The sequence below is a fragment of the Exophiala oligosperma genome (assembly GCF_000835515.1).
Source record: "Exophiala oligosperma strain CBS 72588 unplaced genomic scaffold supercont1.8, whole genome shotgun sequence".
Lineage (NCBI taxonomy): Eukaryota > Fungi > Ascomycota > Eurotiomycetes > Chaetothyriales > Herpotrichiellaceae > Exophiala > Exophiala oligosperma.
The window spans coordinates 1074435-1101632 of record NW_015622825.1 but is presented as its reverse complement, the minus strand read 5'-3'; the positions used below and the strand labels follow the sequence as shown (position 1 = coordinate 1101632).

Here is a 27198-nt window from a genome sequence, read left to right as displayed (position 1 = left end):
GGGGGTCGCCCGGGACACCCTTTAGGGTCACTTCGGGATTGCTCACGATCAGGGTGGCCCCTCTGTGGACGACCTGCAGGACCCCGTTGACCGATCTCAACTTTGCCCCGAACAGAGTCGAAGCGAGCCAGTCGACGTTCGGTCCGCCGATGTCGAGACTCATGAGACAACCGACGAGTCCCCAATTCGGAAACGTCATGGTCACGGCGACCTTGCATCCGTCCTGGGTGGTGGTGACTCGTCTGATCGAAGCACATATCCGTTCGTCGAAGACTTGTGCGATCCCACCCAACGAGGCATTCTGGAACACCTCCTCCGTCACATCGTTCGAAACGTACTCGGTCATCTGCCTCGGTCGGGGGGGGATCGAAGGTTGACCGTCGTCGTTTCGACCTCGCCGCGCCTGATCGGGCACGATGTCTTTCAAGACTACTCACGGAGGGTATACCCGGTCAGCATTGAGACAAAAAGAATTCCGGGGTCGGTCCACAAGACTCACATTCCGACGCGAATGCTTGGAGCATCGGGCTGTTGATCGGCCACTGGTTCCGCTTCGTCTTGAAGGACTGCATGAGCCAGTGGCGGGCGACCCGGCTCATGCTGACCAGGTTGGCCTGGCCCACGCCGATGGCACACGACAAGACACCCTGCGGGCCACATTCGTCGAGGAGCACGTGGAGAAAGCCGCGGTACGTTTTCCGCTTCGACGTCTCCGGCTCCTCGTTGAACAACTCGACTGCCTCGGCGGCACGTTTGGCGCCCGCGTTTGTCAGGCTCCGCCGGTTTTCCAGGTCGCGCACACTGATCTGGACCTTGTTCCACGCCAGGCTGCCCGAGATTAGGTTGCGAGCAGGAGTCAGCCTCCTTTGTGCTGATCCTGGCATTTTTACCGAGTGTAGGGTATGGGAAAGGTCGAAGGAGAGCTTCCGTCGCGATAATTCTGATGTTTGTACCGAGTGCAGGGTATGGGAAAAATCGAGGGAGAGTCGGGTTCCGACGTGATGTCCCCGGTATTCATACGGAGCGTAGGGTATCGGAAATGTTGGGGGTTATGCCAAGCCAAAACACAGAGAGATGTTGAAGGAGGAGGGCTGGGCCTTTGGTCAAAGGCCTTGGGAATGGACACCCAATCGGAGATCGGCCAGGGACAGGTGGTGTCATTTGTTTGCAGCGTGGATAAAGGCGGCTACTCCGGGATCTGGCCCCCATCTAGCTTCTCTGAAGCCAAACTCGGCGCGAGGTACGTACGCCTTCTCGTGACAGCGCGCCCCCCAAATTTCAAGATGGAGGGGGCATCTCAAGCATCTCATGCATCCTAGTTCGGCCACGTGGGTGGGTGGCTGTCACTAACGCTCGTCGCGTCCTGTTGGCCCAACGCCCGCCAATGGTCGACCATTGTGTTCGTTTCAACGAACTAGTGTGTCGGAGAGCCGTGTATATATATATACGCTAAGGACGCGCATCGCACCACCAGTTGGAGCTGCTGGGGCTGAAAAAAAGAAGAGTGGGAACACGTTACTGCACAAGACCTGCAATTTGTGTCCGCTGACTGCTACGCTTTGGATATTGAGCCCCCTGTCGGGGGTCGATCAGGGTGGTTGTCGTTGGGCAAACGGACTATTGACGCCGTCGTCATTTTTGGTTGGAGAACCAAACATTTTCCCAAAACTCACCAACGAGACTTGACCTGAACGGGAGTAGGTCTGTTCGCAGGGGGATGATCCGGAAGGGCTATTTGACGTCCGCTAGTACGGAGTGAAATAAAAGGATGAGCTAACGCTAATTCCCGAAAAGATTCCACATGATCCGCCAGCGCGCTAACGAGTCGGTTCCAATTCGCGGAGTGGTCACGTAAGACGCTGAGTCAACACCAATTTCGGTGCAGCCTGATCCCTGCGTGGGGGCTTGGTTGTCGCGAGTTCAGTAACCGGTTTTTTTTCCAACTGTCACTTTGAACTGGTGCGACAGTAAGGGGTCAAGTCTACAGAGTAACCCTGTCACCCTCTGTCTGTGTCACGTAATGATTCACTTCGGACGGTTGCTGGCCGAAACCCGTCGAGGTCACGTGCTGCGCGAATCGATTACCACTCATCCAGCCTTGGCATGTTTGAGGATGGATGTACATTAAAAGTTTGTGGTTGCGGACTTTGCTCACGTGGTTTAACGTGTCGCGCGAATTCCATCGACGCTCGCCCAGCCTTGTCATGTTTGAAGACGTACATTTAAGGTTTACTGTAGCACCCTTGGCTGACGCCAGGGGTCACGTGAGATCACGTGGACGTTGCCATCACGAAGTGTCACAGGCAAGACGAAGCAGAAATCTTTTGGTAAAAGCTGCCTTTTCAGCATTTCCCACGGGCTCAGGTCAACATGGAAAGACCGACCGGACAACCGTGGATCACGTGACTGCAACGGTTGCCAGCCAGCCAGCCAATTGAAAATCATCAATTGACAGACAGAAGGAAAAATGTCGACTGACAGACAGAAAAGTGACAGGATCAGTTAGCGATTCCGGAAGATCTGCACGGCCCGATCCGCCGCTAATGCACTCGCTTAGCCCTGCGAAAGTGCACCATCTGTCTGACAACATGAATTTTCCAACTCTGTCAGACAAAGATGTTTTTTCTGGCGATGCTAGTCCCAAAACATCCCAGGACTGCTTCGAGGGGTCACGTGAGGTGGTCTCTGTTGTACTTGCGCAAGTACTCCGCCGTAGAGTTTTTCCCGGTTCCTTGAGGCTCAGCACTCCTTGTCATACGAGTACGGGTACGAGCACGATTACGAGTACGAGTCACTCCTCACCTCTCTCGTCTCGGCAATAAATTTCCCCTCACCAGTATGTTACCTCCAAAGGAAAAAGGACTGTAGACGTTTTCCCCCTTCAGTCGCCAAATCTACTTTTTTTTGCGGTCAATAAGTTTGGTGATTCCCCTTCACCGTACCCAGCGACTGAGACTGTTGTCACGACTTATGCGCTTGAAATGATGGAATTCCGTACGGAGAAGGGCTTTTGGTCGTGGCTGTTGATGCCTCGCAGGCGCAGTGTGTTAACAATAATTTGGAGGGGTGAGTTGTCGACTGTTGTTGCTGTAGTTACCAGCTAGCCAGTTAATTACCCCTCATCAGTAGGTCTCTATTCACTGTTATACTGTACAAATAATTTGAGGGGTTGATTGTTAAATGTTACTACTATGGTTACTACTCCGTAATTAGTTAGTTAACTAACCCTCACCAGCACAAGTTATTATTCTTCTGCGACCAAACGAATCCCCTTCCCTCCCCTCTCCCCTCTCATCCCTCTCACTCTGCTCGCCAGTTACCGCCCACCAGTCGATACTCGTACGAAGAGGTATATTAGGAACGGCCTATAGAATAGGCAGAGTGATAACACAATGAAAATAGGTCTTCCTATCTAGGTGCTCTAGTTACCTTGCGGGAAGCGTGCGATAATTGTGCGGTCCCCCTGAGTTCTCTTGGCGTTGCGTGCTTGGCAAGTATACTTGGCGTGGAGTTTTGAGATGTCGTCTGTTCTCTGTTCTGTCTAATTACTCATGACAAGGTACAGAGTACAAGAGTCATCCAAGTTCAACAGTTCAAACTCGTACCAGCTGGAATCGTACTCGTACCGGAATGACTCTTGGCGATACTTTGAGAATGACTAATCATCTAGCATTGTACCCCTCATCTGATTGGTCAATCGTGGTAATTATCCTAATGATCTAAATATCTAGGATAATTGTGCCCTGATGCCAAAATATTTTGGGGTAGCACTCGACTCAACCCAAGATATTTTGGACCTACAACCACCACATAGTTACCGCTTGGGATTATTATTTCGCAACACACCAAAAAGGCCTTGGCATTATTGTCGCCCGACACACCCAAAATACCATTCGGACAGGGCTTACCAACCACAACATTCAAAAAGATTTGAGAGTTTCAGAATAATGCAACGAAACAATTAAAAAATAGCTTTTTGTCAGGATCCTAATAATGTGACTAATCTTGCCTACTTGTCGCATTGGTTCTATTCGGGAAGCCTGCCTCGGTTTGCGCGCACCCAACACTACGCTGCGGACTCAGCACCATCTTAGCCCTCCTCCGTACTGAATACTATCATTTCAAACGCATAGTCGAGGCAGCGGCGAAGGATCGCGAAGATGCTGGACCGCTGCTGATCCGAGGGGGCCGTGGTGGAGGCATCACCGCACGTCAAAATCCTGGGGGTGCTCATGGACGGGCAGTTTCGATACCATGAACACGCAGCAAGGATAGCGAAGGGGGATCTTGGTGCGGCGCAGGCGTTGCGGAGGCTGCGAGGTCTGCAACCGAACATGGCGCGACAGCTGTACACCTCGATGGTGACGCCCGTGGTCGAGTACGCGTCGGTGGCGATTGGCACACCACTCGACTCAGCACCAGCTCAATCAGGCTGGTGCCAAGTCCCAGACACTTGCCTGCGCCTCGCAGCACTTACTCGCGCAGCCCGTCTCTGCGCGTGGTTGTAAGTCCTAACTATTTTGAATATTTGCGCAATGAGACAAGCAGACCAGATCTGGCTGGTGCTGCTATACTGTACAGCTGGTGAGGGATTACTTTTCGCACCAATTGACTGACTGCTGTTCTGCCGGCGAGCGGTAACTGGCTGGCTGTAACAACCAGGCGGCACTAGTCACATGATCCGGATCCTGACATAGGCGCAGGCAGCAAGCCGCAGCAGCAGGCGTAAGGGTTAAAGTAGAAAACTTCAACAAAGAACATTAACAAAGATTCGAGTTTTCGCGTATATAAATACGTCTTTTACTTGCTCCCTGTATTTTCCCCGTCACCTTGCTACTACACTTCAGTACCCCTTCGTTCCAAGATCCAGTCCAACGATGTCTACTCCCTATTCGTATCTGGTGGACCATGACAAGGGATCCCAGGGCGAGGGTGATGGCCGTGATACGACAAACGCCAGCGACCTCATGGAATCCACAGCCACGGGCGCCACCACGGCTACGCTCACGGACGGTAGCAGCACCTACGATGGCATAAACACTCCGAGCACCACCGACGACGGTATCGATACTCCCACCAGCAACGATCCAGCGAGAACTGGTATTCGGGGTACACAGGCGAGCAGCCTAGCCTTGCCCGAGCCCGCCGGGATGCCGTCGTCACCCGAGCTCACGGTCTTGCTGCATCAAATCCAGCAGGCCGCCGAAGACGTGTCGCAGCTCGTTGGGCGATTTGGATTCAAGATGGCAGACACGCTCCGCAGCCCATGCATCAAACGGGCGCTCTTCGCGGACCACAAATTGCTCCGGCTACCGTGCCTAACGTACGCCGATGACTTTACCTGTCGAGTGACAAGATTCCATGCCGCCGGGCAACCCATCTACCACGAGAATTCGGCCCCGCTGCTATGGTGGCTCTGGGATGCGTTACTCGACCACCTCCCACCGAGAGTGCCCGCGCGGGGTTGGAAGCTCGAGTTCACGCCCGCCCACGACACCGACATCCTCTTACCGTACACCATCAGCGTCAACCTCGAATCCAAATGTGACAAGGATATCATCGAGCTCACCGCGTGGTACGGCGGGCTCTTCCACGAGCGGCGAATCATCGACGCCCCCGTCGCCCGGTTCTGCTTCCCCGAGACGAAACGGTACGGCAAGCCGATCGAAGCCCCCCTGAATATCGACCGACGCACGTACCAGGGAGAAGGCTGCCTCGCTCACACGTTCGATTACCTCGTGCCCCGTCCGGGAAGCCCATGGCGACTCGCCATGAAGGCCTTCCCTCCAGACAAGGAGGAGGCTCTGGTCGTCGCTCTCGCCGGGACCTGCAAGGCTGAGGACGACCACGTGTACGTGGCGGAGGACCAAGATCGGCAGTGCCGGAACCTGCTGCAGCGCGTCCCCCCCGACGCCAAGGAGTACATACGCAACGAAAAGCTCGTGGGAAAGACTGGCGGACCGTACAGTAAGACTGTCTATTGACCCCGGGGCCCCATGGATTGAGATGTGGGACGAGTAATCTCTCTAGATCTGCTGGTACGAGTCGGCCGCGAAGAGCTACGTGACCATCACGGAGAACTATTCATAGTCGTACAACTCGTACCAGCCAGGCGCTTCAAATTATTCGGAGAAATGTGTTGTGACAACGAGAAATTACTGTACGAAGTAGCACCAAAATAAAACTACCGAAAATCCATGACTCATCGTCTTACGTGAACCTCCATAAATAGAAACGAATCCGTCAACGCCGGATCGCGTGAATCTCCCGGAAATCTTGCAATAGCTCGCATCTTGTACGGAGTCCGGAGTCCGGAATAGCTTATCTAGACATCCCCGCAAAGAATAGAGAGATACATTAGTCTCTCTCAAGTCAGATTGGAGCATATTGGGTACAAACGATATTGAGCCCTCGGCAGAGTTTCCGAAAATGGCACTCGGCACTCCTTCCCTTTCTGAGATAGCAAAGTTGTAGAGATCTCTTTCTGTGACACCTTCATCCTTACACAATCCAAGCCCTTTACACGCAACACGTTCTCAAGCCTCCTTTCTCGTTCCTCATTCCTTTCTCGTACCCGGACCGTCAACGATGCCGGAGGTTTCCTGTAATATTGTCTCGTCGATTTCGCTGGTTCAGAACAAAAGCGGTGAGGAGATGAGACTTGACCCTTTTCAAGCTAGCGCAGTTCTGAGATGAAATCAATCGTTTGCAAAAATCTTCCCATGATCAATTACACAATTCGGTCACACCCATCCGATGGCGTTTCCAAGGAGAACAAACTTATCTGCAATGACGATAAAACGCATTTTTCAGAAGTTGCGACAGACTGACTTCAACTCTTCCACCACGTCAGATCTGTTCTTTCCAACGACCGGCCGCTGGCTGTGGGGCGAAAATCGTCAGCGACAACGACACATACAGAAATTCGACCTCGGGGCTCTCGAACATGTCATCGCCAAGGTGGTAAGATCAAGAGCTGGAACCCCCCGTTCGATGGGAGAAAGTCGCGGAAGGTGCTTCCAATAAAGTCTTGCTCGCGGTTGTTGGAAAGCAGCGATTGATAGTCAAGATCCCTGACCCGGTTGTCCCGCCGCGGTACGTCACGGCGAGCGAAGTTGCCATGCTCGAGTTCCTACGGTCCGAGTTGGAAATACCGGTGCCCAAGGTGTTTTCATGGAGCGACAACAGTGACAATCCAGTCGGCTGCGAATACATCATCACGAGGGAGACGCTCCTTCGGATTCAGCGCCGTTAGTCTGACTTCCTTCGTGTCGGAGATGACTCAGTGGAATGCCCTATTAAGATCGAGGGCGATGAGTTGACGAACCACCAAAAGGACGGACGGCGCCACAATGAATTTCAAGACCTCCTCAAGACCAGAAACATATCGGTCGCCGAAGAAGGCTGGGTGCCTTCGGAAGAGTTTACCGAACGAGAAGACGACCTTGTGACTGCGATAAAGGAGACCATCGAGTCTTTGGACAGTGAACAGGAACGCCGAGAGTTCAACGACAGGCTCCATCGTGGAACCTGACGGACTGGGAAAACACCTAGCCAATCAAGATCGACCGCTCAGACAAAGCCTTTTTTTCTCGCAATCAAGGCATGTGAAACACAAAAGGACTTCCCCTCTTTTTGACAGATCGGAACGCCTTTGCTGTTACATAACACAAACTGTCAGATTTGATGTCGACAGACGGTTGGCCAATCATATCGCGCAGAGTGTCGACGATGACTCAGTCTGTTGCATCTGAGAGACAGCTGACACAAGCAAAAAACTGATACGAGAAGTGTCAGTCTCCAGTCTTCTTGTTTCAGTAAGGCGATCCATACGGGTTTGTGGGTGGCGTTTCTGACGCCGGAGCTTTTGACGTTTGACACTCTTACCCAGCGGAGATGTTCTCCCCTTCGATCAAGGAACGCTTTTCCTTCATGCCGCAACCAAAACCTCGACCGCAAAACAACTCATCACTCACCGCCCAAATCGATGCAATGTCGATAAATGATACGGCGTATCTTCTTCATCGGAGGACGGAGAATGTACCTTTTGTTGGCGGCGGACCTGACATAGTCACGAGTGAGGCTGACCTATCAGGCCCATGGACCTTTCAAGTCCTCACCACCCACCAAATCACCTGATCACTGCTGCAGTATTCTTTTTCAATCATCTCGTCTCCGGGCGTCCACTCATCATCTCCATGGCGTACAAAGCAGTTGACCGAAAACGCGTCATGTCCCGATTGCCTGGAGTTGTCGGAAGGCATTCATTTTTGTTGCACTCTTTTCTTCCTTGTCCCGAGATACGGAGTTACGACCCGACTTGGAACCCGGCCGGAGCGGCATAGGAAAGATCCCCGATCGACGACACCACGGAGTTTCAGTTCATGCTCTTGGTCATTACCGACAAGCATAGAGGCCCTCGGCTGTTGCGTTTTGGTTCTCTAGGAAATCAGTTCAGGGGATCAGTCATGGACGGTCACTACGTCCCGGTAAGAAGTAAGCTCAGTCTCGGTTTCCCCTTCAATGTCCCCCTTATTCTGACATACTTTCTCGGGTTTGTCATCTCACTCACGTGTGGACCGTCGAATGTCATATTGTAGAGAGAAATGCAGGGGGATTCTGCCGAGGGTGCCGTGATTGGCTGATGAGTGCGCGAGAGGTGCAAGTGCCTTTGCTTTGCCTGCAGAGTCAGGAGCGGCAAGTAGATGGACATGCATACGACCTGTCGAGTAGGCTTTGCGAGTATGATCGCGCTGCCGCCCTTGCAGTGTGAACGATGAGTGTGGGATGAACTTTTGGTTTCTCTATTGATTGGATACCTAGGGAAATCCGTGGAGGCCTGCACAGAGTGTCAGGCAGCAATGGCGACCAAGTAGCGTACGCTGGCGGGAGACTGCGAGTGAACGAGTGTGTCGACAGAGAGATTACAGAAGCGCCGAGAGCGTCGCAGCACAATCCCGGGAGAGAATCTTACCAAATTGTGGAGACTCTCTGGCCTAATGATAGGGTGAGTGCGTCGTAAATGGGGATCGAGTTTTATGAAGTGACGAGACATGAATGAAAACGCCAAAAGGGACACCCGTCGAGTATTGGGTCACTCGAACGTGATGGGAAGGAACTCGATCCGACCTGCTGTCGTTGGGCGTCGACGGCGCATGAAAAGTTACAAGGTAATGCATTATACGCGAACAGGTTCCTCATCCATTCTGGGAGACTATCAACTCACGGATCTATTCGGAGCGAAATCATTCCCACTCGTCGAGGGTCGGATCAAGACCCATTGAGCGACGCAGCTAACCAAAACTTTACCCTCTCATATGAGTACTAGCCGATGAGAGTATATACACCTGACTGATGAGTGCAGAGTACAACAGCCACCACTCAATTGCCAGGTTCCTGATCATGTGACTAGTGCTGCCTACTTGTTGCATTAGTCCTATTCGGGAACTACTTCAGTACTGCAATCACAGCTTTTGTTTCCCTTTCTTCTTCTTCTTCTTCTTCTTCTTCTTCTTCAGCCTTCGATATACAACAATGCCGACACGGGACGAGTTTACTGTCGGATACATTTGTGCGAATGGAAACACCTTGACCAGCTGCGTCATCTCGCTCGATGAAGAACACCCACCCCTCCCGCAGTATCGACATGACAACAACGCCTACCAACTTGGCAAGATCGGCTCACACAAGGTCGCCATGTGCTGCCTGCTGGGCCAAAGCAGATACCAGACGGAGAGCGCGGCGGTCGACATGATGCGGAGCTTCCCTCGCATCGGTGATCCTGGTCAACGGCGATGCCGGTGGCGTGCCGCGTGATGTAGGCCAGTTCCGAGGACGTTTGCATCCACGAGTGCCGTCTGTTTCGACCACGGCCAAACGGCAGGTCTCCCGCTGTACAAGCCGGTCCTTCACGAGGTGTCTGTGCTTGGTGTGTCGAATTATTGCGATGAAGATGCGCAGAGGGATCGAAATACGTGGACGCGCTATGCCTCTATGGGTGCAGCCGCTTGCGCAAGAAAGATCGTGATGAGCCTGGCGACCGAGAACTCGACAGGATGGGATGGCGAAGGGTGTCACAACTATGCGTTTGGATTGATAGCATCCAGTACGAAGGAGGTCTAAACTAGGTGTTGAGGCCGCAGTGTAGTGTTAGCACTAGTCACATGATCAGGCTCCTAATCATGTGACTTAGTCAGTGCTGCCTACTTGTTGCACTAGTTCTATTCTAGCACTGCCTCACTGCCTGCGCGTACACGAACACTACACTGCGACCTCAATACCTTCCCAGAACACCCTCCTTTGTACTGAATTCTTCAATCCAAACGCATAGTCGTCACACTCCATGTATCGTAAGATCTTGCAATCTTTCATCACGAATCCACAATTTCCCGAGAGGATCAGCATTTCCCGAAAGGATCAACATTTCCCGACATCGAGATGGGTCGTGGTATCAGACTCTCCTCGAGGAGATCTTGCCGAACTAGGAAATTTTTCTCTCTTTAGACTCGAGAAGCTGAGACTTGCATGCGGCCGAGGTCGACGGTGTTGGGCCCTCGCTAGAGTTTCCGGAAATGGCACTCGATGCTCCTTCCCTACAGAAAGGGATAGCATGGTTACTTACATCGCTCTCCTTCTCTGACACCTTCACCCTTACACAACCCAAGGAATTACACAATACTTTTTCAGCCCCCTGTTCTTGTTCCTCTTTGCCTCTCCCTGCCCGGGTTTACGACGGCCTGAGTATTAGTACAGGTTTTTGAGTTTCAAAAGCCCCTGCTCCAAATGATTTCCCGGTAGTATCCCGACTCCCACAAAATCCGTCAGCGGAAGAACTTCCCCCCGACTTTCTAGGTGCAGTTGCAGTTTTTGCCACGTCTGCAACGTGGAGGACCTGAGCGGAATGCATTTTCACTCGACATGAGTACTCCAGAGATCAACCAGTCTGACACAGCCGAGGCACGTCGAGGATCTGGACACCATCACACCTTCTTCATCAAAGCAGGCCGAGATCCGAGGCACCATGGTGTTGATGCCCATCAAAGAGTCCCCATATACGTCTCTTGTGAATCGAGTCATCTCCTAACATCGACATCGACAAACATACCACCGTCAAAATGCCCAACACTATCCGTGACATCAAAACGGTGGACGCGGACAGCTACCCTTATATCTTCGAACAGAATGTCAGTATCCCTTTGAGGTCCGGCAGTGTGCTGCGTTGCAACGTGTACCGCCCAAAAGAAGAGGGTCGGTATCCCGTAATAGCAACTTGTGGTCCATATGGAAAAGATGTGCCTTACAAAAGGTGTGGGATTCCGATTTCGTCCCTGAATCTGCAGACCTTCTGATCGAACCACAGCTTCCACCCCGCAAGCTTTGCAGAAATCAATCCAGAACACCAGACCGATCACTCGGCGTGGGAAACGCCTACGCCAAGTTATTGGACTCGTCACGGCTATGTGGTCGTCCGCGCTGACGAGCCTGGCACGGGCCAATCCCCTGGCATTCTGAATGTCAAATCTGCAGCGACCGTTGATGCATTCCACACTGTCGTGGAATGGGCCGTCGAGCAACCCTGGTCGTCTGGAAAGGTCGGCTTGATGGGAATCAGCTACTATGCTGCGTCGCAGTGGCAAGTCGCCGCCAAACACCCCAAAGGACTCGCCGCTTTGGTGCCATACGAGGGGTTTTCCGACTCCTACATGGAGTCAACCCGACACGGTGGCATCCTCAGCAACGAATTCTACAATCGGTGGTACCCACGTCAGGTAGCTTCCAATCAATACGGACTACCCGGCAAAGCCGCGAGAAATTGGGGGCCTGACACCGTGGAAGGCGACCTCGGCGAGGAAGAATTGAAGGACAACCGAGTCGACGGGCTGGAAGTCATGCGTGCGGCAAAATATCGAGACCACCCACTCTTCAAAGCCACCGAAGTCGACCTGGAATCGATCAGTGTACCGGTACTCAGTGTCGGCAATCTCGGCGGGATCTCACTGCACCTGCGAGGCAATGTTTTGGGTTACACTCGTGCGAGCTCGGAGTTCAAATACCTTCGTTTCATCGCGGGTCGTCACGACATTCCATTCTACTACCCAGAAGAGGTCCAAGTCCAACTCAGCTTCCTGGACGCCTTCCTGAAAGGCGATGACCGAGTGGGGTGGTCAGAGAAGGGAAAGGTGGCTCCTGTCAGTCTTCTTCTCAGGAAGGGTGATGTTGGCTACAATGACCCGGAAAGCGAGAAAGCCTTCAAAAGACGAGAGGAGAGCCAGTGGCCACTGTCAAACACTCAATATACGGACTACTTCTTGACCACCGAACGACGGCTCGTTCCAGAGAAGCCTCAAACGCCGCAGCCTGCCACAGTCGACTACATGGCATATGGCATCGCTCCAGACGCTGGGTCGGCACCTGGGACTGGTTCCAAGCCACCGCCACCCCCTTCCCCAGAACATAAGCCATCTGGCGCATCGAGTTTTGGTGATGGAACCGTCGTGTCATTTGAAAGTGAGCCATTCAGTACCGAAACGGAAATCACAGGACACATTGTTGCCCACCTGAACGTGTCGGTGGGCAAGGACTCTTCTGCCACAAATGTGCCCGGCGAGATCGATCTGTTCATAACCTTGCGCCACCTGTCGGCAAGTGGAAAAGAGATCAGTTACACCGGGTCTGTCGGTGATCCGGTCCCGATCGCAAAGGGTTGGTTGCGCGTCAGCCTACGCAAGATCAACCCGGACCATCCTCTTCATCGGCCATGGCTCCCTTACCGGGACTGTTCTTCCGAGAGTGTGCAGCCAGTCACCGTTGACGAGGTCTATCCCGTTGACGTTGAAGTGTGGCCCACCAATGTCGTGGTGGATGCGGGAGCGCGGTTGGTTCTCGAAGTCAGTTCGTGCGACACCGCCGGTGCAGGGATCTGGGGTCATACAGATCCCGTTGATAGGTACGTCACTTCCGTACCGTGTGGTCACTGTTATATTATGCCTTCTGCCTTACCTTGAAGAATTTACTAACCTACAAATTTTTGTAGACCTGCCGATGTTCTCCGAGGCATCAATCGAATTCATTTTGGACCCGACCACCTGAACTATGTGACTCTCCCCATCATACCTGCCGCCCTTAGCGGCGCCTGAAGGAGATGAGTCTTGGGCAATTATGAAAATCCTATAACCCTGGCCCCCTTTCGGGTTGCCTACCACATGGTCGCACTTTCAAATGCACCAAGACCGATCACTGCCACATCGAACTTTTCCATCATTCAACGTTTCGAATTGTATTCTTTGACACTACCACAAAAGTACAGTACGGCAAACCGAGATATCAAGTCAAAGGGGAAAAGAACCGTACAAGTCACCAATAAGGGCCAAACCAAATGGATTGTAGTCGATTGTTTATACCTTTTATACCTTTTATACCTTTTATACCTTTTATACCTTGACATCACCTGTTCCTTTTTCTTTCTTCTTCCTCCTTTCTTTCTTCTTACCAAAACCTTTTCCAAAATGTTTATTGGATTTGAATCTACCAATTCCTTCTCTTGATGAACGACACGCTACTTTCACGGTGGTTTAACCTGCGCAGGGAAACTCGACGGGCAACACCTCAAATCCCTTGACTGAGTTTATGATCTTTGTCGAGGGCAAGCGATGATCATGATGATGATGGGAAGATGAAAGGGCAAAGGTTGGAACTGATTTTGATTTGGGAGATGGGGAGGCTCCAGCATACGAGGCACACCTGTTCTCCCACCTGTGTGTCTGGCTTTTCTTCCCTCCGGCGATCCCCAAAAGAGCGACTCCCACGCCCAAAAGACCCCAAGCGGGGGTGACTGCTGATCAAACTCGATGACTGATCAACTTCAATCTGAATAGGGCCTGGTAACCGAAAGTCGGCGGCGAGCCCAGTAGGGACAGGGCTCTGCGTGCGACATCTTTGACGGAAGACCGTCGCCGAGTCCGTTGGGATGGCTCTTGGGCTCGAGAATCACTCGTATCGGACCCTTCATGTCACGTGTCGAGGTAGAGTTGATGCCGAATTCGATCCAGCGGTGGTCCTAAGCCCTGCGAACATCGAGTCCCAAACCAAAATCACCGAATTCAGAACACCTCCGCGAGAGAAAAGATGGTTGGCCACTCATATCGCGCGGGTTGTCGACGATTAGTCAGTCTGTTGCGTCTGACAGACAGTTGACACAATCAACAAAAGTGTCAGTATTCAGCCTTTTGGCCACCAAAGTATGCGTTTTATACGGGAATGTGGGTGGTGCTTCGACCCCGGCAACTGAATGCGTGCCGCAGACTGCGACTCATTTGGTCACCGGCTCAGCGAATATGTCCCCTCCTTTCGGCCAAGGCTTGCATTTTTGTTCCCGCTGCAACCAAAATCTCGGCCGCAAAAACCGCAGATCCTCAGGCATAGCCCCAACCCCCGCCTGTCAAAAGGGATGGAATGTCGCTTCCCTCCGGACTTTTCCGACCTCTGTAGGTTTCCTTCTCTCTCCGCGCTCCATCTATCAAAAATCCTGCAAATTTGCATGGCCCTGCATCCCGCCTCGAATACGTCAGATGACAACGCAAAGGAGGCTGCATCATCCCCCATCCTCCATGACGAAGATACCGCTTCGCCATGGCCACCGATCGTACGCCGACTGCGTTCAATTGGGCCTTTGCGTGAACAGAGGCAAGCAAACTTCACCCATCTGGGGCGTCAGCGGCGTAGGTGACTGACTCTCTTTGTACAGGGGAGACTGACTTGTCAGACCCTTGAACCTCCGAGTCCTTAGGACCCACCGGGGTCCGTCTCAACCATCTCGTATCCGGCCGACCACTCACAATCTCCATCGAGGTCGAAGACAAACCTCACGAGTCAGAACTTCGCATCCACGATCCTGAACCTCCAGTTGTCAAGAATGCGTCGTCGGGGGACCACGGTTTCGCCCGGCATGCACCAATATGTGTCGGCGATGATCGACGATGACATCGACATGTCCAGACCTCAATCGGGCGGTCGTAACAGATGGAAAATGCCGAAAACTTCCCGCAGCCCCATAAAAACGGACGATGTCCCCGAGAGAGCAAAGTTTTACTCCAGTCATTCAGCCAACAAGTAACAAGGGGGAATACGCACCGATGGCAAAAACTCCTACCGAAGATGGTACACCTGGAAGAAGGTCGACTTGTCATTCTTTTTGAATCTTTTTGGCACCCGCCTCTCACTAGCATTCTCCAACACGACACCAAGTGTCGTTTCACATCAGCACGCGCCAGCCTCCTCCAACATCACAAGGCCCCGATATGGGCGAAAGACGGCGGTGCTGCTGCGGGCGTATGACAAATGGATCCGAATCCAGTCTGTTGTATCAGACCTCTCAAGATCTTGACATTGACACAGTCAGCAATCCACCACCACCAAGATACAACGTGTTGTGTGGTGTTCTTGTGCGACCCTATTCTCGCTGAATTCTCATTTGGCACTTTATGCCCGAGAAAGCAGACTATAACCGATAAAACACACAAAAACACCTGGATCTTGTTGTGTCGCGGCCAGAATTCCGGGAAATTTCCAGAGATAAAAGTTCCGACAGTGGGCCATCGTAGTATCAACTAATATCTTTGTTTTCGGTACTGGTTAACTCGATATTCCTGATTGAACAGAAAAAGTCGGCAAATTGCCACTTGGCTCCTTGTGACCGAGAAACACAAAAACACCTGGAACATCTTTCACTGTACTTGAGATTGCGAGGGAGTTTGAAGATACAGAGTCAGTACGTGTTGCTGTCATTCCATCGACTCATATTCTTGGTTTCCTGCATTCGTCGACTCGGAGTTGTCGATTGAACGGCCGAAATTGTTAAATCGCCGAGTCCGAATCCCAATCTCCGCCTACTGATTTACGACCGAAGAGTTGTAAAAACACTTGGACCTTGTTGTGTCGCGGCTGAAACTTGGTGAAATTTTCAGAGATATAAGTGTCTATCAGAGCCACCTCGATGCTCTGTTTATATTTCTGTTTTTCTGTTTTGACTGACTCGATATTGCTGAAGGAAATGCGGACTCGCTGAATTCTTCGCCCCGAGGTGTGCTCATGACCGAGAAACACCGACAAGCACCAAAACCGTCTGCATTGCAACATCGTCAATTTCAAAATGTTGGAAACTCTCGGAATATAGTAGTCAATCATGGAACACTGTCCGTATCCGGTTTCCCACACTGCAAGACCGATGTTGTCGACGAAACTGATGAAAATGATGAAGATGTCGGCTTCGCTGAATTCATTGCCACGTGGCTGTGCTGATCGCCGAGAACCACGGAAAATCATCAAAGAGTCTTACATTGAGTTCAGCTGCTCCTGCATTTTGAATCGTCGCAAGTTTTCAGAGTATAGTATCAGGTGATCGAATGTTCTTTCCTTGACCGGTCGACCCAAATTGTCGACGAAATTGAGGAAAATGCGTCCTTCGCTGAATGTCTCGCTCCGTGGAAACGCTTGCGACCGAGAAACACAGAAAAGCATAATAAACCGTCTGGACTCGTTGGTCTGATGTTGAAATTCTCGGAAATTTCAGAATTAAAAGCTCGATCAATGATACATCTCTCAATTTTCTCTTCTACATAGATCAGCAGAAGGAGTTGACAGAATTGTCGAAAATTGCCGATTTCACCGATTTTCAGTGTCGCGCGACTGCCTATAGCTGAGAAGACACCAAATCAGCTGAATCGCGATACAACGCTGCTCAAATTCTCAGATAGTCTCAAGATACAGACTCCGGACGTGAAGCTATATGTCAGTCTGCTTGCACTTCTGCCTTCTCTACTGGTTGATTCGATATCGATGATCAACATCGGAAATGCGGACTTTGCCTAGTCCGACTTCCTACTTTATGGCCGAAACAGAAGAAACCGTCTGGATTGCGCTGTCGCCGCTGCTCAAATTCTCGGTAAGGGGGGGGGTTAAGGAATATGAACCGAGTGTATCAAGTCATCATTGCGCAACTTGGAATCTTTGCTTCCTGTCCCGAACGATGAGATTTTTTTAATTGAACCTCGGAATTCTCGGGTTCGCCGAATTCGAGCCACGGGAATACTTTATGACCGAAAAACGCAGGGAGTCAACAGGATCTCGCTGCGGCGTTGTTCACATCCTCGGATATTTCCAACATACAGCTTTCGGGCAGAAGCCTATCTGACACATCTCTCTACCTTCTCTCAACCACGTGTCCCGCCACAATCCCATAACGGTACCCGAATCATGTCTGATGACCATCCACGATATGCCGCCGACGCCGCCGCAGAGGAGCGAACTGATGAACTCGCTCGACTTCTGACACGCCGCCCTTCCTCCCGCAATGAATTGAAGGGACTGGCCTTTCTCGCATCCGAGTCCAAATCCGTACCGATTCTTCAGGTCCTCCTCGACAACGGTTGGGACATCAATACCCCAGAGGCCTACTGTGATCCACCGTCTCTAGCGTGAGTATACACAGAGAGAAAGACGGAGGGCCCCGTGGTGAACCATTTTAGGCGCGCCATCGAGTCCGGTGCCGACGAAGACGTCGTCCGATGGTTTCTCAACCACGACGCGGATCCCAGCGCGTTCGCCACAAGGTACAAAGTGACGCCGCTCTCCCGTGCCGTCCAATACGCGGCTCTGAAAATCGTCGAGCTCCTTCTGGACCATGGTGGCTTTGGATGCCTCGGCATGTAAAGACTCAACTTGGGACTCGATCTTTGAAACATGTCTCGAGGCCAAGTCGGGCAAGTTTGTTTACGAGTGCATCTTCGAAGCTTATCGCGCTTGGAGAGATGAAATTTGGTCGGCCTTTATTGACGGTGAGTACTCCTTCCCCTTTTTCAACAGGTCTTGGAGTGCTTTCAAAATGTTTGTCGATCCAATGAGTTGACGTTACAGAGAATCTTCATCACGGATGCGGCTCCCATCCTCGCCAGCGGCATAAAACAGGTCCTCCCTGGTACTGCTTACCTTCTCTGTCCATGGCATATCGAAAACAATATTGGAGGCCCGTCAGTACAGGACCAAGTCGTCTTGTTTTCACAAATGAACAACGCAGTGAGGCTATATAAAGAGAAAACGGCCAGCTCTCGGAGTTCCCAGGCAAATGATCTCCTGCATTCGCACGAATGAGGAGGGTGCCGCCAAGCGATGATGGTACCAACTCATCAATCCTTACGCGGCGGAGGGTCTAATTGTTCAATATCTCATAGGAGCATGGTGGCTTCGACGACAAATGATATGGACTTGTTTTACCGACAGATGTAGACATTTTGGCAACGTCACAACCTCACCTCTCGAGGGCATGCATTGGACGCTGAAATCATCTCCATCTCACATTCGGGGAGACCTCAACCTGGCTATCCGTCAACTATGGGATCTCGAACGAGATACGAGCGCTGAGATTCTCGCCGGGTTGGAGCCTCCGCGGGCTTTCGAATGCCTCAATTTAGCGGGCCTCTTTTTGTCCATGTGACTGGCCATGTTACTCTCTATCCGATGAAATCAATCGTCGAGACATGCAGTGTCGCAAAGATTGATATAGCAGCGACGCCGAGCACCTTAAAACAACCTCCATCAACTTCCAAAGGAGATATCCTCAGAAAGATTCGTGAGATAATGAGGGTTCACCTTGCCCGCATCTCATTCTCGACCGTCTCATCTCAATTGAGTCGCCAGGATCACAATGGATGATTTCGGCCTTCACCGGCGAATTGAGCGCCTTCGAATCCCTCAGTATAGATATCACGACGTTTGCTAAGCATCCGATCGTCATTCGTCGCCCTGTGAATGATATGAGCCAAATGACGAATTTGTCGACACACATGTCGAGTGAGTGCGGGACGGTAAATAACCAATCTGATATTGAAATCAACCACCTCAACAACACCAAGGACCGAATACGACTAATAGAACCGCGGAGGTCGCCGAGGACGAGGAGGACGCGGAGAAAACCATCAAGATTGACCATCCCAGGGACCTCTCATAGCATTGATACTGCGTTGGTCATCTTATGCCTGTGTAAGTTCTTCTTGATGGGAAAGCTAAGTCCGTGTTCGACGCTACATGCATGGTTTTGGTTTCGTTGTCTGGCAACCTGTCGCTGGTCATGCCTGGTGTGCTTCTGGTCTCCTACGCTCGTACCGTCGTCGCTGCTACCCCTAAGGAGATGATGTAGACCTGTCGGGTCAGCTCAGACCTACGTGTGTCAATGGTGTGTGCTCAACCATGCCGTGGTCCGGCTGACCGGGAGATCTTGTCACATCAAATACGCTCTTTGGGTGGTGAGAACTTTCACGCAAGGTGGACTCGATCGGGCATACCGTCAGTCGGTCGTATGGTTCCGATGACTTGCTCAGGAAATCAGGACATCCTCAAAACTCTGTCGACGCAGTCGCAGAACTCCATACGGGATGAATCGGACCAGGCAAACGATGCAATGGGTCCATCGATGCTCCGATTCAGCCTGGACGAGGTTGAAGTGACATATTGTTCCACAGCACGAACCTTACTATCGACACGGTACTGTACTCGTACTGCTTGTCAAGCCACAAAAAGAAGGCCCTGACCTTGAATGAGTGTTTTCGGCAGGCGTCAGGAGTCAGGCACCAGTCAATTCCCCTGCAGAGGAGAGTATCAAGCGTGGGGTATGTTTCCAGCACGAACTGCTGGACGGTAAATCTGGTCGAGTTCAACACGAGAATCCATCGAGCTGGCGAAATCGGCCGCTGCTCTGGCTGATGCTGACTCCGTGATGCTCATTCCACCAGGCTTGTCCAAAGATGTTGGGGCATCAAAAGCGGACAACATGTTTTGCTGTGAAGCAGTGCATCATAGATGTGGCTGAAGCATCTCCTGTTCCACTGTCAGTAATTCAGAACACTCCCGTCAACCTCGGCCACGGATGGCACCACCTGGCTGTCAATCGTTGCCGTGAACGTCGATGGTTTGGGGACTCGGCAGACTTTTGGATGACAACATCACGGAGAGGTACCGAATCTTCCTGCTAAAGCAAGTACCCATACCCTAATGAAATCCTTGAGGATGATCTGGCGCTTGCTGTCCAGTAAATACTCGTCAAGTGCTTGTGCGAAGTATGTGTCTGACTTTTACTCATTCTTTCATTGGCTTCGGCGACCGTCATCGGGTTTGCCACTCGCCCAGGCATCTGCCAGGAGCATGTTCACCAACTTCGCAGTACACACTCCACCATTTTCATCTCTTCGCAGTCCGACACTTTTAGACTACTGCAGGAGCCTGGCCAAGGCGGTCTTGGAAAGACTCATTCTAGTCGGCATAATAAAGGACGGTCGCAGGATGGTTGGAGGCTACCAGTAACAATGACAAGGAATTGGACGACGATGACGATGACGATGACTAGGGACGTCGAGACCGCCGTGTAGTGTCATGTTCACAGCGCCCAGAGAAGTTTTGCGTGTCGTCGATGCCGATACACCGAGTCTGTTCGGTGGAAACGAAGCCGACCATGAAGAAGCCGGGGACCAAGAGGATGAGAAAGCGAGTCACGGCTGGCGATCCTGGTGTGAGTCGGTCGTCGGTCGAGTGCGCGAGCGACCCGGAACGAGTCAATGAAATATGGGGACAAACCATCAGCACCCATGCGCTGCGAAGCGAAGTTCGGAGCCGCATGGACGACTTATGTCAGGGTGCACAGTCTTGATTATACGAGCCGTGACCAATTTATAGACGTTGTTTCTTGAAAAGAGTCAAGATGAGTCGATTTTCAACAATTTTGCAAGTCCAATTTATTGTGGATTCCAGATCGACTGTTGAGACGGCCGCGGAGTGTTGTTCTCTGCCCCAACAACCTTCTTCTCCATATCTGTCAAAAAGAGATCAAGGAGCATCCTCAACCTCTCCAGCCACCAAGGGGTATATAGTTGGACATTCTCCCTGACCCTGTTCAGGTCCAACAGAGACTCTTCCACCCTTCGTCTTACATTCATTGCCATGCGAGAGGGTCTTGAATTCTCCTTGAAAAAACACCAAAGGACGCTCAACAACGTTGCGGCCTGAGCCATGTCTCAGATTGACGAGTTCTTCCTTATTCCTTGGCCTGTCGAATCCTCCTCGCTTTTGCTCCTTCACATGACATCGGACCTCGTCATATGGACAGTCGACAAGATAGTCCTTACTCTGAGGTGGTTAAAAGATCTTCCGCTCAAGCACAGCCTTCAATACAGTCGAGTCATGCGTTGATCCTTCGAATCCCACAAAGACGATTTGAAAGCCCGAGATCAAATGAGGGGACCTCAAGAACATTTTCACAAGGGCAAGCCACCCTCACTGATCCCGACAGAATGGTGATCTTCCCGGCCTGGAGCACGTTACTCCTCTCTTCGCGGTCCAAGCAGCGGGGTCTACGACAAGCAACTCGCCGCTGTCACTTGCAAAGATCTCCCAATATCGGGACTTTGAAGTCGCCAAGTGCCAGGGAGATTCATGAATGCCACAACACGTACATCGTGACATGATACTGCGGGTACGCTTTCTTCGACCACCGTAAGGCTTTAGCAGCTCATCTCCCTCGAGTCTCGGTTGCAGAAGTTCAAATGCTTCTTGAAGGTTCTCTTCGGCTGCGAAATCTTCACTTTGCGGGCTTGGATGCTGCTGAAACAAGCTCCACAATCGGCGCGTGACGAAGTCGACCTTGCTGCGGGAGCCACGAGACACGGTGGACGACCAGCTGGACAAACAGAATGAGCAGGCAAGGGTGGTCCGTGACTACAAGGACCATGATCTACTGCTCCACTACAAGAAGATGGTATGTCGCATTATGATGCCAACTATGAACGTTGCAAGAAACTCCTGGCTGTAGATTTACCTGCCGATGGCCACGTACGATCCGCCAGCTCCCAAGAGCATGCAGAGTTTGACATCCTCAACAAACTAGATCTTTCGGAGGCGCCGGCCCAGATCAACCTAAAAGAGTGGGTGCTTGGTGCCTCTGAGACGGCTACCGGAGATATTACAACAAATGACTTGCCTTCTTCGGTCCCGCATTGACGAAGACCATGGCGAGACTCTGATTGAACTTGACGGTGGGACTCGTTTCCACCAGATCAGAAATGTACATGAGCATCTCTGTCCACCACAGCTCGTACCCTGGAGACAGATCAGCGGGACGCCGATTCTCAATCCTGCTGGCTTGTTGCCGAGGCCGAAAACTGTCCATGTGTTCGACTCTACATCAGCCAGCATCGGAGGTTAATATGGAGAAGAAAGTGGTTGGGGGCAGAGAACAACATTCCACGGGCGCCTCAACAGTCGATCTGGAACTCAGAATAAATAGTACTTGCAAAATTGTGGATTTTGATATTTATTTCCACAACACGCGTTTAAGCCTTATGGTCGATTTCTCTTGTGCTGCGTCTCCTTTTCCCGTGACAATATCACATGCGCACTAACTGCGTCCAATCACACCTCGAAACACGACACGCAAAAGGCAGTTGCCTAGCCATCAACGCTTTTATGGCTCCTTCAGTCTACGATCAGTTCTTTCGGTCAGCTGTAAACCTTTCGTTTATCACAAACACAAGCACAACACCCTCCCTAACCGCAGCCATGCCTCAAAGCACAACCAGGACTCGAGAAGGTATTGTACCTAACTCACTCACCTAACCCCCTGCTCACTGGAGATAAAATGTCCTTCCCGGTTCATGTTATGACGGTACTCTTGCTAACATCTGCCTGCATTAGAAACGTCATCTAAGTACATGAGAAACGCCCCTCATTCCTCTACTCCCTTGCTCCATTCCGGACAACCTCTTTCTTACACCCCCGGACAACACGTCTCCCACCTTGAAATCGGACAAGTTGGACTTGACCACCCCAACTCGACGATTGTGAAGGGATGAGTGAACGTCAAGATACCGGTGGCATGTGGGATTTGATGCTGGATCCTCCAAGAGTCCTCGGAGCCAAGGATCCAAAGAATATAAGGCCCTGACCGGCCTTGCAAACTCCCGCGCGAGTATGCGATGATGGCTTTGGCACGATCCTCCGCAGGACATGGCATCTTAGGATATCCTGGACTCTGATATACTAGCCAGAAACGGCCACTTTCTCTTCGATGTCCATCAGGCTTTAATCGTCCCATCTTAGGGATGCGGCGTGCCTTCTACGCGTAGAAGAAGATGGGCGAAAAAGTTCGATGTCTTTTTGCAGCACCGGCCATTTTTGCTCTCGAAGATGGCCATTCTACCAACATCTACGTCTCCTGGAACGGTGATACACCAAGTGCATCCTGATGCTGGAACAGGATGTCATGTTGCTCGACATTCACCTTGACCGTCGACCACAACAATTCCGCCGTTTCTGGGTCTATGGACATGACAAATCTGTCTGAGCATGAGCGATCTCGGGGATACTCAGCAGACTCGTACCTATGGCTAGGCAGGACAGCCTCCTATTCCTATCCTTGAGAAATGGATGTGGGCTCGCTGCTCGAATGTAAGGCTACTTTGGCACCTGCGTTGAACAACACGGCGGGAGTAGAGTCGGCCAAAGGTTCCATGTCTTTGAAAAAATGTTCGTCACTTGCGTACTCGGGAGAATCTCGACCACGGGGACGGCGAGCTGTGCATCGTCCGCGGCGGCACCAAAGCCGATGCTTAAAGGGAAGAACGCCGGAAGAAGCCGTAGGAAGAATGGTTGCGCATTCTCCGGCCCCGTTTCCCGCATCAGGTCGAGTATCGTGATCTGGGCGATCTCGCCGAACAAGCAACATTCTGGTGGAACGACGCAGATCGAGTCAAAGGTGTCGGGCCTCAAGAGCCTCGAGGACCATTCCGTTCTCCGGAGCCGGGGCAACCAGGTCGAGCCCTACATCCTCAACCGTGACATGACTTATTGAACAGATCACGTTGGAACACCTCAGACTCGCTGCAAGGGATGACCGCAAGGTGTTTGCGAGAGTCCCTGCCGCTATCACTACGACAAGGTGTTCGGAGCCTCAAAACCTTTCCACTACAGGCGAGAGACATGACGGCACTGCTGAAGCATTGTCCACTTGGGGGAAAGCACCGGCCTCCTCCTATTGCGTCTTGTTACTTTGCACACCGCCGCAATTGTTCCACCCGCCAAAGGGTCCTCGCAACCAAGTCACAGCATAACATGCCGAGAAGAGGCGAAGATTGATTGAGGCTGTTTCTAGGCATTCAATACTCTGCATGGAATGTACAGCAGGTATCAGATGAGAGAGGTTCAGCGCCGACAGGTGTCTCACGCTTTCAAATCCGAGGCCAACATTTGAGCCTGTGACAAATGCCGACTTTGGACGAGAGTGTCAACCCGTGTGGAAGGCCACTTCCTGATCTTCAATCATCCCCAACACGAAACGGCGACACGGTCGCTGTACTCGAAGACTTGTCGAGCGACGGAACATTTGTGAACGAGGCACCGCTCGGACTCAACAAACTCAAACTTGGAACCCAACCACGGTCAAGTACTGTCTTCCATTTCTTATTGTCGGGTTACATCTTGAGAATGCTGGTCTCGAAACCTCGGAGACTGAAGGGATTGATTGGGTTTTGCTGCCATGCAATTTGCCCCCCATCCACGAGTATCTGGCGCAACATTCCCTCGAGCCCGGCAGAGCCGAGTAAAACGACCACTCAATCCATCGCCTTTTCTCGGCCAATCGCTAGGTTCCCGTCAAAAGCATTCGAAAAGACATCCTGGATGGCGTGACTGTGATGGTAGATCGGTGCTCCTTTTTAGGGGCCTTCTATTCGGCCGCTAAAGACAACGTGGTCGGCTACCCTCATCCTCTGTTTTGTGCAACCCCGATACTGGCAAGTGCCAAATCCTCGATATCTACTCGCGATATGAGCCAGAAAGGGTTTCCGTCGCCAACGGAGGCATTCATTTTTGTTCCTCATTTCATGAGAGGTAAAGGGATATTATCTTGTCAATGGTGCACCAGTTGAGCAGAAAACTCTTCACTTGGCTCGACGACACCAAGCACGCCGACGGCGTGAGGCTTGCCATCTCTTTCGGCGTTAGGAAACCCTCCCTCTCCCAAGGCAAACAAACGAAAGGTTCGAGGGTTCGGGGGTCCAGATCCAACAGCAGCTTCACGCAAAGTCGGACAATGTTTACTGTACAATTGCAGCATCAAATCCAGGAACGCCTCGAATTTTGCGGTTGACAGGTCGTCGGGACTCACACATCCGACACGGTCTGCGACAAGCTTCGCCGTTCTCAAAGGATCATCTTGACCGACTTGGTCGATTAACGAGACAGAGCGCCCAAAAGCGCAGTGACATCCGCAAGCAAATGGCCCAGCCACTCACCTAACAGGATCTTCACGGTTGGTCACAATGACGACACGGAACCGAGCATTGTCTGAACGCTTGACATGAACGTGTGTGACACTTGCCAAACGCTATTTCTGACATTGACATCTCTTGTGTCTTGTTACTCCCGACCTAGCTTATGATCCCTCTCATGACTTTCAAACCACCTCTCGTCGAGTGGAGGACTTTGATTCCCCGAAGAGGACTGTTGCGGCAGGATTTTGGGGTCTGACCTCGTGGTCTTGCGACCATGAAGCCTGGCGCGAAGGTCTGGCCTACAGGACCCTGGAGTCTGTCGCTCTTGTTTTCTTCCTTTTGCGCGGCATTGGTACCTACCGCCCATGGGAGCCGCGTTGGAGGTGGATGTTTTGGTGCAAAGTTTCCTCCATGTCCGAATTCGACACCCTCATCTCTTCAGCTCGTCAACGCCCTGTCGATTTGAATTCCGCATTCAATGGCGCGTCAACCGAGATCCTAGTCGCTGTGTCATGTGGATTCCCTGCATGATATTCGATTAGTTGTTGACACGATCCGCTTACGCCTCAAACTTTGTCAAAACTCTACCTTTGATCAACCACCGACCGAGACCAAGACGACTCCATTTAGGAGCCGTCGAAGATCTAACTTTGGAAAAGGACGAAAGAAGAGAAAGACAGTTGACCAAACGATCAATCAAGAAACGAGACCTGTAAAACGCGGTCAACTGTGCTCGCACATCAGCCAGGCGGAGTTATGTTCCATGAGGATTCCATTCATCGAAGAAACCCTCGTTCTGCGCCGCGACGACAGATGATTCGGAAATGAGAAGAATTGAGGGACTTTCCTCGACGATTGATGGCTCATTGTTTCTCCTCAGGAAGACGTACGAGATTGGAGTCGTATCAAAGGGCCTTCTGGTCGCGCCGCACCAATTGAGACTTGGATATTGCTCTGCCCGCTCTAGTTGACATCCATGATGGACTTCTTGCTTGGAAAAACCTGAGACAAGGACGCCAAAGACGGAGAAGAACAAGTCCAGGAACGGACATCAGATCATTTTGGATTGTCAGTCTGTCGAATGGTCGTCCTGGAACAACAATGACAACATCAACAACGGCTTTATCGAAGACGACTCTCCTGCAAGGTAGGTTGCAACAACAGCTTCCGGCGCAAAAGGTATTTGTCACCACTATGCGCTTGAAATGAGATTATCCAGTACCACCATCGTCAAACGCGCTATCGATCTATATTTCAACCCATTAGCGCGTCAACGAGACCCTGATCGGCGTGTTACGTGGATTCCCTGCATAACACCCGACTAGTCGATTGATTCGCTTGCTGAAACCCAAAATATAGACCGATCGGACGACGCTAAAGCCTAAGACCCTTCCATTCCGGAGCCGTCTAGCGCTCGATCAAAGATCTCTCCATTCCGGAGCTATCTAAAGCTTGATTGGAACAGAACTCTCCATTTCGAAAGCCTCCCAAAGCTCGACCACCAATCATGTCAACAAGCCTTCCACCTCGCAGACCGACCCGACCGTTGCGTGCATTGTCTTCAGCTGAAAAAGGGGACGTAGTGGACCCGGACCTGGACTGGGACCAAGTCGATTACAACAATCACACACATTCGTCGACCTAGGTTGCTCTGCCTAAGTCGCAGTCACAGACGACCGAGCTGGAGGACCAGTCTCATACCGCAAACGCATAGTCGTGACAGTGTTGCAAGTGTGGCACGATTCTTGACATGATTGGTTGCTTTGGTACCGATACGTTGAGATCTATTGTGGTTTTGTCATCCCAACCCATCCACTCAGTCATGAGCCTTTGGACAAACTCCGATTCCGACTCCTTCAACGTACCGAAAGACCTTTGATGTCAATGCGCT

At 51.6% G+C, this 27198-nt stretch overlaps 4 protein-coding genes across 4 annotated transcripts; all 4 read left to right on the top strand.

Annotated features, from left to right (window-relative positions):
* Window positions 1-4877: 4877 nt before the first annotated feature.
* Window positions 4878-7534, top strand: PV06_08347 (uncharacterized protein; the record flags this gene model as incomplete). Its single annotated transcript, XM_016409670.1, has 4 exons — window positions 4878-5967; window positions 6854-6963; window positions 7070-7198; window positions 7256-7534. The coding sequence occupies 4 exons, from the start codon at window positions 4878-4880 to the stop codon at window positions 7532-7534; spliced, it is 1608 nt and encodes a 535-aa protein (XP_016259978.1).
* Window positions 7535-9534: 2000 nt separating this feature from the next.
* Window positions 9535-9816, top strand: PV06_08346 (uncharacterized protein; the record flags this gene model as incomplete). The annotated part of the gene is made up of 1 exon (XM_016409669.1): window positions 9535-9816. The coding sequence occupies one exon, from the start codon at window positions 9535-9537 to the stop codon at window positions 9814-9816; it is 282 nt and encodes a 93-aa protein (XP_016259977.1).
* A 1082-nt stretch (window positions 9817-10898) lies between these two features.
* Window positions 10899-13422, top strand: PV06_08345 (uncharacterized protein). Its single transcript, XM_016409668.1, has 3 exons — window positions 10899-11305; window positions 11360-12946; window positions 13034-13422. The coding sequence occupies exons 1-3, from the start codon at window positions 11115-11117 to the stop codon at window positions 13134-13136; spliced, it is 1881 nt and encodes a 626-aa protein (XP_016259976.1). The 5' UTR covers window positions 10899-11114; the 3' UTR covers window positions 13137-13422.
* Window positions 13423-23560: 10138 nt separating this feature from the next.
* On the top strand, window positions 23561-23887 carry PV06_08344 (uncharacterized protein; the record flags this gene model as incomplete). The annotated part of the gene is made up of 1 exon (XM_016409667.1): window positions 23561-23887. The coding sequence occupies one exon, from the start codon at window positions 23561-23563 to the stop codon at window positions 23885-23887; it is 327 nt and encodes a 108-aa protein (XP_016259975.1).
* Between the last annotated feature and the right edge of the window lie 3311 nt (window positions 23888-27198).